Consider the following 17,321-nt stretch of genomic DNA (forward strand, 5'->3'; position numbering starts at 1 on the left):
CGTGATGAGTGTCTGTTTTTGAGACGTGAATATTTAATGTGAGTTCATGAATAAAGCAGGAGAGCAAGCAGCTGTGATTGAGGCTAAGTGGACATAGGAGGAACCTGCTGCAGGCCAGCTACACACAGACAGACAAATGCTCAAATGCTACACACATGATGTGTAAGTCAACTTAATTAGCAATAAAGGAGGTATTTCTGCTCTTTACACACAAACCCACACACCCTGATGACTGAACTGTAGCGCCTGCCTCGGTCTGCCTCGGTCTGCCTCGGGGGTCTGTTGGTCTGGTCTACGCGCCTTTAAACTGAACTGGGAGACAGAGACAGAAGAGGAGACTGTCTAACTTGACCCTGTCCTCTTACTGCACTTCCTCAGCTGTCTGGACAGCATCACACCAGAAAACACTGAGCATTGTTGAGCTCAAATGGTTTGAGTCACAATAAACTGTTCGAAACAACAATACAGCATGGAACTTCACTGTAAAGGCTGAGCCGTGGCTGGTCCTTGCTATGCTATACTGCTGTGTGTTTGGCTAGCCAGCCTGTCCTGTGTTGTGTTAGCCATAGACAAGTAGACCCATGTCGGCAGTAATCTGGGATAACTATGGACTCTTCGTGTCTCTGTTATATTATTACTAAAGGTGATCCAGAGCCTGGTGCCTGTCCGTGTTAAACATCACTAGGAGGGGTGTGAGTGATGTAAAACACTGTCGGTACACACCTCTCCACACAAACACCCACATAGGTACACATTCAGTAGTACGGTGTCCTGTATGGGTGTAGGAGGATAGAGGCTGTCCAAAACACTGTCCAGTCCAGCTGCAGTGCAACAGAGCGCGCTCCGGCTGTAATTGGCCATCGCCACGGTGACACAGAGGAGTTAAAATAAAGCCGCCTGGCTGTGGGCCTCCATTCATTACACCTCCCTCTCTCCTTCCCTCCCTCTCTCCTTCCCTCCGTCTCCCCTAACCACCTAACCACCTTCTCCCTGCACACCTCCCTCTCTCCTTCCCTCCGTCTCCATCCAATCTGTGCTGCCCTCTCCCTCTCCCCCTCCCCTAACCACCTAACCACCTTCTCCCTGCACCCCTCCCTCTATCCCCCCCCCCCTTCTCCCCTCTGTTATTTTCCTCATTAAAGTGGGACCCAGGCAGTAGCGGTCACTGCCTCTCATTTATTTTCATTTGAAACTGGTGCAGCTCCACTGATCCTCTGGGGCTGAGCAGAGAGAGAGCAGGATGGTGTCATTCTGATAACTACCACCCAGCACACACACACACAGGTGTGCATGCACGCACACACACACACACACACACACACACACACACACACACACACACACACACACACAGGTGTGCATACACACACACGCACACACACAAAGCTCATAGCCACAGCTCATTCACTCCCTTTCTCTCACACTTGCACTCTTACCCTCTCGCTGGTGTGTGTGTGTGTGTGTTGATACTGGGTATTACTTCCAGATGGGGAATCTCTTATTAAGCATAATCGTATTAGACTGAGGGAACTAATGACTACTGATGAACTAAGGACTATTGATCCAGAGAAGAGAGAGGGGCCGTATACAAAGCAGGACTGTGCTAGGGGACCGACCCAGGGGTAGGTGTGTGTGTGTGTCTGTGTGCATAGCACACACACACACATGTACCCATACATTTATAACCACCATGTACTAATTTACCCAGCCTGACTCTCCTTATTGAAAAGGTGGGCCGGCGATTAAATAGGGCGTAATGATTCTGACGTGCTCTTTTCACTTTGCTGTAGCGGGTGGTTGGGCAGATTCATGAGGGCCCGGGGACTATTTTAGAGCCCATTGCCTCCACCTTCTCTGTTTCCTGGATAATGAGAGAGAGAGGTGCCATAACTGTGTTCTCTAAACCAACAGGAAGGGCCCTAATAGGAGACTTCTACCCCATAGGCCATACGGGAGGCACACTAAGAGAAGCACACTTAGAGAAGCACACTTAGAGAAGCACACTTAGAAGGGAGCGCTTGGTTTAATGCTGACTGGGTTTACAGAGAAGGCCCATCCATCCCTGTCTTGGTTTTATTGTCCCATAATAAAGCATTAATACACAAGGGTGATGTGTGATTTATTATTGTTTTACCACGTCTGGGCTGTGTTCATCGGTATGAGGCTAAGCCATGTTTTAAATAGCTATTACCTCTCAAAAGGTACATGTGGTTTATATTGCAAAAATACATCTACATCTCTGTAAATCAGGGAGTAATGAATAAATGTGGAAGAGAGAGAGATTAAATGTGGAGGAGACAGAGAGAGAGATTAAATGTGGAGGAGACAGAGAGAGATTAAATGTGGAGGAGAGATTAAATGTGGAGGAGACAGAGAGAGATTAAATGTGGAGGAGAGATTAAATGTGGAGGAGACAGAGAGAGAGATTAAATGTGGAGGAGACATAGATTACATGTGGAGGAGAGAGATTAAATGTGGAGGAGACAGAGAGAGAGATTAAATGTGGAGGAGAGATTAAATGTGGAGGAGACAGAGAGAGAGATTAAATGTGGAGGAGAGATTAAATGTGGAGGAGCCAGAGAGAGAGATTAAATGTGGAGGAGACAGAGATTAAATGTGGAGGAGAGAGAGATTAAATGTGGAGGAGACAGAGAGAGAGATTAAATGTGGAGGAGACAGAGAGAGAGATTAAATGTGGAGGAGAGATTAAATGTGGAGGAGACAGAGAGAGAGATTAAATGTGGAGGATACAGAGAGAGAGATTAAATGTGGAGGAGAGATTAAATGTGGAGGAGACAGAGAGAGAGATTAAATGTGGAGGAGAGAGAGAGAGATTAAATATGGAGGAGAGATTAAATGTAGAGGACAGAGAGAGAGAGAGAGAGAGAGAGAACGGCAGACTGAAGTGGCTGACTGGCAGACTTATTGTTTGTCTGTGTCTGTCTCGTTGGAACTGGATGTTTCTGTGCCCGCCCCATTGTCCCCCGTCTTCCTCACCTCCCTCCTCTTCTCCCTCACTCTCTCTCTGACTGAGATCCAAATAAACAAAGCAGACATCTTTCAACAACCCCCAAAAATCCCGGAAACATGGGAGAGAGGGACAAGAGAGATGGAAAAAGAGAGATACAGAGAAGGAGAGGTTGGAGATTCTGTTGATCAAACATGAAAAGGTTTTTATCTGTTTTTGATCAATTTGACGGCGGAACGAAACAGGCACATTTTTCACCCAAAATCCAAATATCTAGTCTACCCTCGTTCTCTCCATTCTCCTGCTTTCCACCCTGCCCGCCCCATCCTCCTCTCCTCTCCCCCTTCCCTCTCTCCCTTCCTCCTCTCCTATCCCCCTTCCCTCTCTCCTCTCCCCCTTCCTCCTCTCCTCTCCCCCTTCCTCCTCTCCTCTCCCCCTTCCTCCTCTCCTCTCCTCTCCTCCTTTCCTCTCTCCTCTCTGGATTACAGCGAGTAGTGTAAACACACACTCCCGATCCACATCCCCTGGCCAGCCTCCACCCCCTAGAGAGGGATGAAGCCCCTCACACCGTCCCTACCACCCCTCCTCTACCCCTCCATGACTCACATAGAGAGAGAGGAGGCATGGAAAAGGAGGATGGGTTGGGGAGGAAAAGAGAGCAAGGGAGGTACAAGCATTGGATTTTACACTTGAACAAATGAACAGTCGCAGGACGGAAAGGAGGGACACCTAAACAGAACAACAAGCGAGAGCGAGAGGCAGAGAGAGAGAGGAGCAGACACTGACAGACATTGCAGTGAGATATGACAGAAACACAGACTGAACCAGAACACAAAACACACACTAAAACAGGAGATCACATGAGAGAGGGTCTGGGTAAGGTTTGGACAAAAAATATATATATGTATGTGTGTGTGTGTGTGTGTGTGTGTACCTCAGCAGCAGCTCGTCGGCCCTCGTGGATCCGGCGGTGGGGTGGGGTGCAGAAGGGGGGCAGCATATGCCGTCGACACACACACTCTGCACAAAGCCCAGCTCGGACGAGAGCTCCAACATCTCTGCTCCTGGGTTTTTCTCCTCCGATCCTTTTTTTTGGTTCACCCTCTTTTTCTATTTCACAACAAGCGGCGTCTTTCTGCTCTCGGTCTCGCTCTCCCCCTCTCGTTCCTCGCGCTCTCTCGTTCCTATTCGCACTACAGAAACACACGTTCTCTCGTCCCCTCCCCTCTGCCTCCCGCTCTCTCTCTCTCTACCCCTCCCTCCATCTCTCTCTCTGGTGGAGCAGTGGAGACCCTGCTGGCTTGCCTGGCTGAAGTAATCTCCCCTGACAGCTCAGCTCATGTTGTTGTGTTGTGGGCCTATTTTACTCTAATACTAGCGCCCTGAGCAGACCAGCCTGACCCAGCCCAGTCCAACTCTGGTCTAGTCCAACTCAGTTTATTCTAGGCCAGCACAGAACAGTTTTAACCTAGTTCAGCCCAGCCGAGCATCGGCTAGCCTACAGTGCAGTCCAGCTCAGCCCAGTCCAGCCCAGTCCAGCTGTCCAGTCCAGCCCAGCCCTCAGTGAATGGAGCTATAGAGATAACCTACTGGATATGGCCAATACATTCCATGTTCATTCCCAGCTAAAAGACTTGTCTCAGCTAGTGGCCCTCCCTAAGGGGGCCCTGCTAGCAGCTTCAGCTAGGCGCCACTACCTGTCATACACACACGTGAATGCGTCACAAACACACACACACACGCACACAAACACATCAAATCCGGTATCTGTCACATCAGAGCCTGTCCTACTCACAGGAGACGGAGACAGAAGACTCAGGAAGCAGCTGATAAAAAAGTCATCCTTCTGTTTATTATGATTTATGCGTGTTTCACTGAGCCAGGAACAAAAAAAAGAGAGAAGCCTACAGCTTCATTAATGTCTCGATGTGTGTGCGTGTGCGTGCGCGTGCAATGAGGATAGAGCTTTTTAACGTTATGGATTGTCTGGGAGCTTCATTAATGTCTCGATGTGTGTGCGTGTGCGTGCGCGTGCAATGAGGATAGAGCTTTTTAACGTTATGGATTGTCTGGGAGCTTCATTAATGTCTCGATGTGTGTGCGTGTGCGTGCGCGTGCAATGAGGATAGAGCTTTTTAACATTATGGATTGTCTGGGAGCTTCATTAGAATGTTTGCAATACTGTGCAAAATAATGTCCTCTACAACACCTGCAAGGGACCAAAACAACGTGTTGGAAAAAACACCTATATTCACAGGTAAGACGCAGTACACAGCTTCAAACTCCAAGCCCCAATTGCTGAATTTAGTTCGTCTGTTGGTTTTTCATTGCACATCTGAGGGTCATCTTCACTACCCTACTTCTTACTCAGTTGTACATTCTAAATGTATTCTACCCATGTCCCATCACTGACCCTGATGCCATCCTAAACTTTCAATCTGGATATTTCCTGCTGGGAGTGCCAATCTCCTTGTGTAAATCTCCTCTGCTGCTCTAGGATCAGTCCTGGAGGGGCCGTGAACATCTGGTCACGTCTGAGAGAGGGGTGAGAGGCCAGCACTCACATACAGACCTGAGGAAATGACCAATTACAATCCTGGATCAATTCTCATTTGCTGCGGATTTTTAGCATGATTGCATAGCGCCCTAACACCCTAACTAACCTAATCATATATCTAATTTTTGCTCTTTTTCCTCACCTCTCATGTACACACAAACACACACACATCGTAGTGTGACATCATGTAACTTCAGGCCACTGCACAAATATACAGTACCTGTCACTGTCTTGTCTTCCTATAGTGTTTACAGTTGAATGAAATGACCTATTTATGGATGTTGTTTTTCTCTCTCTCTTCTCCTCTCTCTCTCTCTCTCTATCTCTCTCTCTCTCTCTCTCTCTCTCTCTCTCTCTCTCTCTCTCTCTCTCTCTCTCTCTTCTCTCTCTCTCTCTCTCTCTCTCTCTCTCTCTCTCTCTCTCTCTCTCTCTCTCTCTCTCTCTCTCTCTCAATCCCTTTCTCTCCCTCTTTCCCTCTTCCTCTTTCTAACTCGGTCTGACAGTGAAAGGTCAATGCCCATTGGCTGCATGGGGGGCACTAGCTGATGTAAGAGCGTTGTCATGGTAACGTATGATAGGCAGTGTACTCTCCTAGCCAGACTCAGGGAGGGCAGGGACCCTTATACTAACCATGCCAAACCAGAGCCAGTCCTTGACTAAGACCAAGCCTGGGCCAAGCTATGACCACTACACACACTGAATGAGCCAAGAGAGAGAGATTAGCAACAAAAAAGTCTTAGCAGTAAGTTCTTTGGCAACGTTATTGTACCTTTAACAGTTGTGCCAATAAAGTTTGACTTTGAATGTGTGAGGGAGAGTGGAAGAGGAATAGAAGGGGAGGTGGGGTCAATTCTGTTATGTCTGTGAGTCACCATTATGCTGAGCTTGGCTCCCTGTTCATAAAAGAGGGATTACCAAAGTCTGCAGGCACATCTTTTCCTGTTTCTCCCTCTCTACCTTTATCTCTTCAGGCCTCGCTCGGACTGAGTAGAGAACAAGAGTACACATCTTTATCTCTTCAGGCCTCGCTCGGACTGAGTAGAGAACAAGAGTACACATCTTTATCTCTTCAGGCCTCGCTCGGACTGAGTAGAGAACAAGAGTACACATCTGTATCTCTTCAGGCCTCGCTCGGACTGAGTAGAGAACAAGAGTACACATCTTTATCTCTTCAGGCCTCGCTCGGACTGAGTAGAGAACAAGAGTACACATCTTTATCTCTTCAGGCCTCGCTCGGACTGAGTAGAGAACAAGAGTACACATCTGTATCTCTTCAGGCCTCGCTCGGACTGAGTAGAGAACAAGAGTACACATCTTTATCTCTTCAGGCCTCGCTCGGACTGAGTAGAGAACAAGAGTACACATCTTCATCTCTTCAGACCTCGCTCGGACTGAGTAGAGAACAAGAGTACACATCTTCATCTCTTCAGGCCTCGCTCGGACTGAGTAGAGAACAAGAGTACACATCTTCATCTCGTCAGGCCTCGCTCGGACTGAGTAGAGTACAAGAGTACACATCTTTATCTCTTCAGGCCTCGCTCGGACTGAGTAGAGAACAAGAGTACACATCTTTATCTCTTCAGGCCTCGCTCGGACTGAGTAGAGAACAAGAGTACACATCTTTATCTCTTCAGGCCTCGCTCGAACTGAGTAGAGAACAAGAGTACACATCTTTATCTCTTCAGGCCTCGCTCGGACTGAGTAGAGAACAAGAGTACACATCTTTTCCTATTTCTCCCTCTCTACCTGTATCTCTTCAGGCCTCGCTCGGACTGAGTAGAGAACAAGAGTATACATCTTCATCTCTTCAGGCCTCGCTCGGACTGAGTAGAGAACAAGAGTACACTTCTTCATCTCTTCAGGCCTCGCTCGGACTGAGTAGAGAACAAGAGTACACATCTTTATCTCTTCAGGCCTCGCTCGGACTGAGTAGAGAACAAGAGTACACATCTGTATCTCTTCAGGCCTCGCTCGGACTGAGTAGAGAACAAGAGTACACATCTTTATCTCTTCAGGCCTCGCTCGGACTGAGTAGAGAACAAGAGTACACATCTTTATCTCTTCAGGCCTCGCTCGGACTGAGTAGAGAACAAGAGTACACATCTTCATCTCTTCAGGCCTCGCTCGGACTGAGTAGAGAACAAGAGTACACATCTTCATCTCGTCAGGCCTCGCTCGGACTGAGTAGAGTACAAGAGTACACATCTTTATCTCTTCAGGCCTCGCTCGGACTGAGTAGAGAACAAGAGTACACATCTTTATCTCTTCAGGCCTCGCTCGGACTGAGTAGAGAACAAGAGTACACATCTTTATCTCTTCAGGCCTCGCTCGAACTGAGTAGAGAACAAGAGTACACATCTTTATCTCTTCAGGCCTCGCTCGGACTGAGTAGAGAACAAGAGTACACATCTTTTCCTATTTCTCCCTCTCTACCTGTATCTCTTCAGGCCTCGCTCGGACTGAGTAGAGAACAAGAGTATACATCTTCATCTCTTCAGGCCTCGCTCGGACTGAGTAGAGAACAAGAGTACACTTCTTCATCTCTTCAGGCCTCGCTCGGACTGAGTAGAGAACAAGAGTACACATCTTTATCTCTTCAGGCCTCGCTCGGACTGAGTAGAGAACAAGAGTACACATCTGTATCTCTTCAGGCCTCGCTCGGACTGAGTAGAGAACAAGAGTACACATCTTTATCTCTTCAGGCCTCGCTCGGACTGAGTAGAGAACAAGAGTACACATCTTTATCTCTTCAGGCCTCGCTCGGACTGAGTAGAGAACAAGAGTACACATCTTCATCTCTTCAGACCTCGCTCGGACTGAGTAGAGAACAAGAGTACACATCTTTATCTCTTCAGGCCTCGCTCGGACTGAGTAGAGAACAAGAGTACACATCTTTATCTCTTCAGGCCTCGCTCGGACTGAGTAGAGAACAAGAGTACACATCTTCATCTCTTCAGGCCTCGCTCGGACTGAGTAGAGAACAAGAGTACACATCTTCATCTCGTCAGGCCTCGCTCAGACTGAGTAGAGAACAAGAGTACACATCTTTATCTCTTCAGGCCTCGCTCGGACTGAGTAGAGAACAAGAGTACACATCTTTATCTCTTCAGGCCTCGCTCGGACTGAGTAGAGAACAAGAGTACACATCTTTATCTCTTCAGGCCTCGCTCGGACTGAGTAGAGAACAAGAGTACACATCTTTATCTCTTCAGGCCTCGCTCGGACTGAGTAGAGAACAAGAGTACACATCTTTTCCTATTTCTCCCTCTCTACCTGTATCTCTTCAGGCCTCGCTCGGACTGAGTAGAGAACAAGAGTATACATCTTCATCTCTTCAGGCCTCGCTCGGACTGAGTAGAGAACAAGAGTACACATCTTCATCTCTTCAGGCCTCGCTCGGACTGAGTAGAGAACAAGAGTACACATCTTCATCTCTTCAGGCCTCGCTCGGACTGAGTAGAGAACAAGAGTACACTTCTTCATCTCTTCAGGCCTCGCTCGGACTGAGTAGAGAACAAGAGTACACTTCTTCATCTCTTCAGGCCTCGCTCGGACTGAGTAGAGAACAAGAGTACACATCTTTATCTCTTCAGGCCTCGCTCGGACTGAGTAGAGAACAAGAGTACACATCTTCATCTCTTCAGGCCTCACTCGGACTGAGTAGAGAACAAGGGTACACATCTTTTCCTATTTCTCCCTCTCTACCTGTATCTCTTCAGGCCTCGCTCGGACTGAGTAGAGAACAAGAGTACACATCTTCATCTCTTCAGGCCTCGCTCGGACTGAGTAGAGAACAAGAGTACACATCTTCATCTCTTCAGGCCTCGCTCGGACTGAGTAGAGAACAAGAGTACACATCTTCATCTCTTCAGGCCTCGCTCGGACTGAGTAGAGAACAAGAGTACACATCTTCATCTCTTCAGGCCTCACTCGGACTGAGTAGAGAACAAGTGTACACTTCTTCATCTCTTCAGGCCTCGCTCGGACTGAGTAGAGAACAAGAGTACACTTCTTCATCTCTTCAGGCCTCGCTCGGACTGAGTAGAGAACAAGAGTACACATCTTTATCTCTTCAGGCCTCGCTCGGACTGAGTAGAGAACAAGAGTACACTTCTTCATCTCTTCAGGCCTCGCTCGGACTGAGTAGAGAACAAGAGTACACATCTTCATCTCTTCAGGCCTCGCTCGGACTGAGTAGAGAACAAGAGTACACATCTTTATCTCTTCAGGCCTCGCTCGGACTGAGTAGAGAACAAGAGTACACATCTTTATCTCTTCAGGCCTCGCTCGGACTGAGTAGAGAACAAGAGTACACATCTTTTCCTATTTCTCCCTCTCTACCTGTATCTCTTCAGGCCTCGCTCAGACTGAGTAGAGAACAAGAGTACACATCTTCATCTCTTCAGGCCTCGCTCGGACTGAGTAGAGAACAAAAGTACACATCTTCATCTCTTCAGGCCTCGCTCGGACTGAGTAGAGAACAAGAGTACACATCTTTATCTCTTCAGGCCTCGCTCGGACTGAGTAGAGAACAAGAGTACACATCTGTATCTCTTCAGGCCTCGCTCGGACTGAGTAGAGAACAAGAGTACACATCTTTATCTCTTCAGGCCTCGCTCGGACTGAGTAGAGAACAAGAGTACACATCTTTATCTCTTCAGGCCTCGCTCGGACTGAGTAGAGAACAAGAGTACACATCTTCATCTCTTCAGACCTCGCTCGGACTGAGTAGAGAACAAGAGTACACATCTTTATCTCTTCAGGCCTCGCTCGGACTGAGTAGAGAACAAGAGTACACATCTTTATCTCTTCAGGCCTCGCTCGGACTGAGTAGAGAACAAGAGTACACATCTTCATCTCTTCAGGCCTCGCTCGGACTGAGTAGAGAACAAGAGTACACATCTTCATCTCGTCAGGCCTCGCTCAGACTGAGTAGAGAACAAGAGTACACATCTTTATCTCTTCAGGCCTCGCTCGGACTGAGTAGAGAACAAGAGTACACATCTTTATCTCTTCAGGCCTCGCTCGGACTGAGTAGAGAACAAGAGTACACATCTTTATCTCTTCAGGCCTCGCTCGGACTGAGTAGAGAACAAGAGTACACATCTTTATCTCTTCAGGCCTCGCTCGGACTGAGTAGAGAACAAGAGTACACATCTTTTCCTATTTCTCCCTCTCTACCTGTATCTCTTCAGGCCTCGCTCGGACTGAGTAGAGAACAAGAGTATACATCTTCATCTCTTCAGGCCTCGCTCGGACTGAGTAGAGAACAAGAGTACACATCTTCATCTCTTCAGGCCTCGCTCGGACTGAGTAGAGAACAAGAGTACACATCTTCATCTCTTCAGGCCTCGCTCGGACTGAGTAGAGAACAAGAGTACACTTCTTCATCTCTTCAGGCCTCGCTCGGACTGAGTAGAGAACAAGAGTACACATCTTTATCTCTTCAGGCCTCGCTCGGACTGAGTAGAGAACAAGAGTACACATCTTTTCCTATTTCTCCCTCTCTACCTGTATCTCTTCAGGCCTCGCTCGGACTGAGTAGAGAACAAGAGTATACATCTTCATCTCTTCAGGCCTCGCTCGGACTGAGTAGAGAACAAGAGTACACTTCTTCATCTCTTCAGGCCTCGCTCGGACTGAGTAGAGAACAAGAGTACACATCTTTATCTCTTCAGGCCTCGCTCGGACTGAGTAGAGAACAAGAGTACACATCTGTATCTCTTCAGGCCTCGCTCGGACTGAGTAGAGAACAAGAGTACACATCTTTATCTCTTCAGGCCTCGCTCGGACTGAGTAGAGAACAAGAGTACACATCTTTATCTCTTCAGGCCTCGCTCGGACTGAGTAGAGAACAAGAGTACACATCTTCATCTCTTCAGACCTCGCTCGGACTGAGTAGAGAACAAGAGTACACATCTTTATCTCTTCAGGCCTCGCTCGGACTGAGTAGAGAACAAGAGTACACATCTTTATCTCTTCAGGCCTCGCTCGGACTGAGTAGAGAACAAGAGTACACATCTTCATCTCTTCAGGCCTCGCTCGGACTGAGTAGAGAACAAGAGTACACATCTTTATCTCTTCAGGCCTCGCTCGGACTGAGTAGAGAACAAGAGTACACATCTTTATCTCTTCAGGCCTCGCTCGGACTGAGTAGAGAACAAGAGTACACATCTTTATCTCTTCAGGCCTCGCTCGGACTGAGTAGAGAACAAGAGTACACATCTTTATCTCTTCAGGCCTCGCTCGGACTGAGTAGAGAACAAGAGTACACATCTTTTCCTATTTCTCCCTCTCTACCTGTATCTCTTCAGGCCTCGCTCGGACTGAGTAGAGAACAAGAGTATACATCTTCATCTCTTCAGGCCTCGCTCGGACTGAGTAGAGAACAAGAGTACACATCTTCATCTCTTCAGGCCTCGCTCGGACTGAGTAGAGAACAAGAGTACACATCTTCATCTCTTCAGGCCTCGCTCGGACTGAGTAGAGAACAAGAGTACACTTCTTCATCTCTTCAGGCCTCGCTCGGACTGAGTAGAGAACAAGAGTACACTTCTTCATCTCTTCAGGCCTCGCTCGGACTGAGTAGAGAACAAGAGTACACATCTTTATCTCTTCAGGCCTCGCTCGGACTGAGTAGAGAACAAGAGTACACATCTTCATCTCTTCAGGCCTCACTCGGACTGAGTAGAGAACAAGGGTACAAATCTTTTCCTATTTCTCCCTCTCTACCTGTATCTCTTCAGGCCTCGCTCGGACTGAGTAGAGAACAAGAGTACACATCTTCATCTCTTCAGGCCTCGCTCGGACTGAGTAGAGAACAAGAGTACACATCTTCATCTCTTCAGGCCTCGCTCGGACTGAGTAGAGAACAAGAGTACACATCTTCATCTCTTCAGGCCTCGCTCGGACTGAGTAGAGAACAAGAGTACACATCTTCATCTCTTCAGGCCTCACTCGGACTGAGTAGAGAACAAGTGTACACTTCTTCATCTCTTCAGGCCTCGCTCGGACTGAGTAGAGAACAAGAGTACACTTCTTCATCTCTTCAGGCCTCGCTCGGACTGAGTAGAGAACAAGAGTACACATCTTTATCTCTTCAGGCCTCGCCTGGACTGAGTAGAGAACAAGAGTACACTTCTTCATCTCTTCAGGCCTCGCTCGGACTGAGTAGAGAACAAGAGTACACATCTTCATCTCTTCAGGCCTCGCTCGGACTGAGTAGAGAACAAGAGTACACATCTTTATCTCTTCAGGCCTCGCTCGGACTGAGTAGAGAACAAGAGTACACATCTTTATCTCTTCAGGCCTCGCTCGGACTGAGTAGAGAACAAGAGTACACATCTTTATCTCTTCAGGCCTCGCTCGGACTGAGTAGAGAACAAGAGTACACATCTTTATCTCTTCAGGCCTCGCTCGGACTGAGTAGAGAACAAGAGTACACATCTTTTCCTATTTCTCCCTCTCTACCTGTATCTCTTCAGGCCTCGCTCGGACTGAGTAGAGAACAAGAGTATACATCTTCATCTCTTCAGGCCTCGCTCGGACTGAGTAGAGAACAAGAGTACACATCTTCATCTCTTCAGGCCTCGCTCGGACTGAGTAGAGAACAAGAGTACACATCTTCATCTCTTCAGGCCTCGCTCGGACTGAGTAGAGAACAAGAGTACACTTCTTCATCTCTTCAGGCCTCGCTCGGACTGAGTAGAGAACAAGAGTACACATCTTTATCTCTTCAGGCCTCGCTCGGACTGAGTAGAGAACAAGAGTACACATCTTCATCTCTTCAGGCCTCACTCGGACTGAGTAGAGAACAAGAGTACACATCTTTATCTCTTCAGGCCTCGCTCGGACTGAGTAGAGAACAAGAGTACACATCTTCATCTCTTCAGGCCTCGCTCGGACTGAGTAGAGAACAAGAGTACACATCTTCATCTCTTCAGGCCTCGCTCGGACTGAGTAGAGAACAAGAGTACACATCTTCATCTCTTCAGGCCTCACTCGGACTGAGTAGAGAACAAGAGTACACATCCTCCCCTTTCCCCCTTTCTCATCCCTTACTCCCCTAACATCCCCTTAAGCATTCTGCCCGTATTCATCCATTCAAGAAATCCTCTCATCCTCCTCTCCCCTGTCTCTCCCTTCCTTTCTCTCAGTCTTTCCCTCCTCTGTTTCCTAGCAAGAAAAATACAACAATAATAAATGATTCAGATTTTTTTTTTCCCAAAGAAAGAAAAAGCTTGACTCGGCAGTTTGACTGTAAGACAGGAGAAGGCAATAAAACTTGCATTAGATGCCAGATTCTGCAATCAGGCCGGGGTATGAAGAATTCATCTTATCTTCCCCACGCACACAGCGGAGGACAAGAGAACCCATTATGGGATGTTTTCATCCGTTGTGGCGTCTCAAGTCTCACTTCGGAACAGATAACAGCGCTCTTGTCGCCCTGACAACGCCCTTATGTGTTAGTAAACAAACGGCTGTGTGGTTCAGACGAACCGAGAAGGACAGGGGGGTTCAGAGAGACAATCTACACTGAAAGGAGGGATGGAAGGATGGATGGATGAAGGACCCACGGGAGAGATAAACCGCTCTTCCTCTCTTCTCCCGACTCCAAAGCCAAGGACATCCATATGCCGCAAACAAAGGGATGGATTAAAAAGAAAGAGGCAGAGAACGGAGCGATCAACAAGGCTAATCAACACCTCTTTAATACCGAGCACCATGGGTAATAATAATATCTTCCCTAAGGTCAACTAGGACTTAAAGCCCTGGTATATAGGCCTACACAAGAAAAATAAAGGAATGAAAAATACACACGGACACCCACCCATACACTTTACCCCCCCCCCACCCCCCCCCCACCCCCAGCAGGCAGGTGTCTGTGGTTGTGCATTGGAAAGCAGGAGAAAGCAGGGCTGTTCCGTTTACAGGCATTAGCACATAGAAATGAATTTGTCACCTTCCATTAAGGGAAATGCAGCCCTTGTGGCTTGTCAATTATCTCTTAACAGTGGAGAAAACACACAACAGGACGCCTGTCCCGAGTTTCAGAGTGTTTGTGTGAATAAATAGTGTGTGTGTGTGTGTGTGTGTGTGTGTTTGTGCATGTGTGTGTCGGTGTGTATATCTGCGTATGCCTGAGTGCATCAGTATGTGAGTGTGACTATGTTCGACAAAAGGCTCGTTACTAGTAAAGTCCTTCATTATTTCTGAGATTAATTTCTGCGATATAGTTGCCCGTGGTCCGTTTACAGTAATGTGACAGAGAGAGAGAGACAGTAGCATTGTGTTTAGATTCTGCCTTCTGTCTTCAAACTCTCTCTCCCTCTCCTCCCTCACACTCTCTCTCTCCACCCTCACACTCTCTCTCTCCTCTCTCTCCTCCCTCACACTCTCTCTCTCTCCTCCCTCACTCTCTCTCTCCTCCCTCACACGCTCTCTCTCCTCCCTCACTGTGTCTTGTGGAACATTTGCACATTATTAGAAGGATAATGAATATCAACTATGTTCGACAAATGTATTTTGGGAAGCACAAAAAAATTAAAATCTCATGTCGCTCTCTCTGTGTGAAGTCACATTCTGTGTGTCTAGAGAGAGAGAGAAAACATGGTGGATTATACCATAAGGACAGAATGTTCCAAAACATACACATGTATGACTGTAAAGTTTCTATAGCGATGTACAGTAGGATGGTGTTGATGTCAACATTGCTGTAATGTAGCCGAGTGTACAACATTACACCTTAACCACTGCGCCACCCGGGAGGCTCCACAGCTGTAATGTTGAGGTGTAGTAGTTGACATACAGCTGTAATGTTGAGGTGTAGTAGTTGACATACAGCTGTAATGTTGAGGTTGTAGTAGTTGACATACAGCTGTAATGTTGAGGTGTAGTAGTTGACATACAGCTGTAATGTTGAGGTGTAGTAGTTGACATACAGCTGTAATGTTGAGGTGTAGTAGTTGACATACAGCTGTAATGTTGAGGTGTAGTAGTTGACATACAGCTGTAATGTTGAGGTGTAGTAGTTGACATACAGCTGTAATGTTGAGGTGTAAGTATTTGACATACAGCTGTAATGTTGAGGTGTAGTAGTTGACATACAGCTGTAATGTTGAGGTGTAGTAGTTGACATACAGCTGTAATGTTGAGGTGTAGTAGTTGACATACAGCTGTAATGTTGAGGTGTAGTAGTTGACATACAGCTGTAATGTTGAGGTGTAGTAGTTAACATACAGCTGTAATGTTGAGGTGTAGTAGTTGACATACAGCTGTAATGTTGAGGTGTAGTAGTTAACATACAGCTGTAATGTTGAGGTGTAGTAGTTGACATACAGCTGTAATGTTGAGGTGTAGTAGTTGACATACAGCTGTAATGTTGAGGTGTAGTAGTTAACATACAGCTGTAATGTTGAGGTGTAGTAGTTGACATACAGCTGTAATGTTGAGGTGTAGTAGTTGACATACAGCTGTAATGTTGAGGTGTAGTAGTTGACATACAGCTGTAATGTTGAGGTGTAGTAGTTGACATACAGCTGTAATGTTGAGGTGTAGTAGTTGACATACAGTTTAAGAGGGTTGACGTAAACGTTGCAGTAAGGTATAGTGTATGATCTTAATGTTGCCGCAACATCACGCTGTTGTGACAGTGGTCCTGTAACGCTGTGTGAGTGTTGGGAATGTGTTACCGTAACGTTCCAGTGGTTTTGATGATGTTGCCGTGTAGTGAGACTCTCTAATTGGCTCACCTGTCTCTCAGCCATCTGGAGCTCTGTTAAAAACTCCACGCACGCACGCACGCACACACGCACACACACACAGTGTACAAACCAAAAAGGCTTAAATCCACCAATCAGTGCAGATGAAGGCGAGGAGACCGGTTAAAGAAGGATTTGTAAGCCTTGAGACAAATTGAGACATGGGTTGTGTGTGTGTGCCATTCAGAGTGTGAATGGGCAAGACAAAATATTTAAGTGCCTTTGAACAGGGTATGGTAGTAGGTGCCAGGTGCACCGGTTTGTGTTAAGATCCGCAACGCTGCTGGGTTTTTCACGCTCAACAGTTTCCTGTGTGTATTAAGAATGGTCCACCACCCAAAGGACATCCAGCCTACTTGACACAACTGTGGGAAGCAGTGGGGTCAACATGGGCCAGCCTCCTTGTGGAACGCTTTCCACACCTTGTAGAGTCCATGCCCAGGTGAATTCAGCCTGTTCTGAGGGAAAAGGGGGTGGTCCCCCTGAATCCCAATATTAGGAAGGTGTTCTTAATGTTTGTACACACACACAAACAGAAGGAGAGAAATTCTGATACACACATTGTAAACTGAAGCTCTACTGTGTACTGAAGAACTACTGAATACTGAAGAACTACTGTATACTGAAGAACTACTGTATACTGAAGAACTACTGTAGTCTGATGAATTACTGTATACTGAAGAACTACTGTATACTGAAGATCTACTGTATACTGAAGAACTACTGTAGTCTGAAGAACTACTGTATACTGAAGAACTACTGTAGTCTGACAAATTACTGTATACTGAAGAACTACTGTATACTGAAGAACTACTGTAGTCTGAAGAACTACTGTATACTGAAGAACTACTGTAGTCTGACGAATTACTGTATACTGAAAACCTAGTGTATACTGAAGAACTACTGTATACTGAAGAACTACTGTATACTGAAGAACTACTGTAGTCTGAAGAACTACTGTATACTGAAGAACTACTATATACTGAAGATCTACTGAATACTGAAGAACTACTGTAGTCTGATGAATTACTGTATA

General features: G+C 46.9%; 1 protein-coding gene across 19 annotated transcripts in view; it reads right to left on the reverse strand.

Moving 5' to 3' along the window:
- Positions 1-4,365, reverse strand: part of LOC109896717 (CUGBP Elav-like family member 2) — a 137,546-nt gene extending 133,181 nt beyond the window's left edge. For 4 of the 19 annotated variants that reach the window (XM_031831745.1, XM_031831733.1, XM_031831736.1 and 1 more), the window contains exon 1: positions 3,903-4,352. In XM_031831745.1, coding sequence (XP_031687605.1) covers positions 3,903-4,024 — 122 coding nt within the window. In that variant the 5' untranslated portion in view covers positions 4,025-4,352. Of the gene's footprint in view, positions 1-3,902 lie in introns of all 19 variants that reach the window. The other 15 variants (XM_031831731.1, XM_031831727.1, XM_031831726.1 and 12 more) reach the window with 10 other exon arrangements.
- Between the last annotated feature and the right edge of the window lie 12,956 nt (positions 4,366-17,321).

Source organism: Oncorhynchus kisutch, linkage group LG9 (assembly GCF_002021735.2).
Source record: "Oncorhynchus kisutch isolate 150728-3 linkage group LG9, Okis_V2, whole genome shotgun sequence".
NCBI classification, from domain to species: domain Eukaryota; kingdom Metazoa; phylum Chordata; class Actinopteri; order Salmoniformes; family Salmonidae; genus Oncorhynchus; species Oncorhynchus kisutch.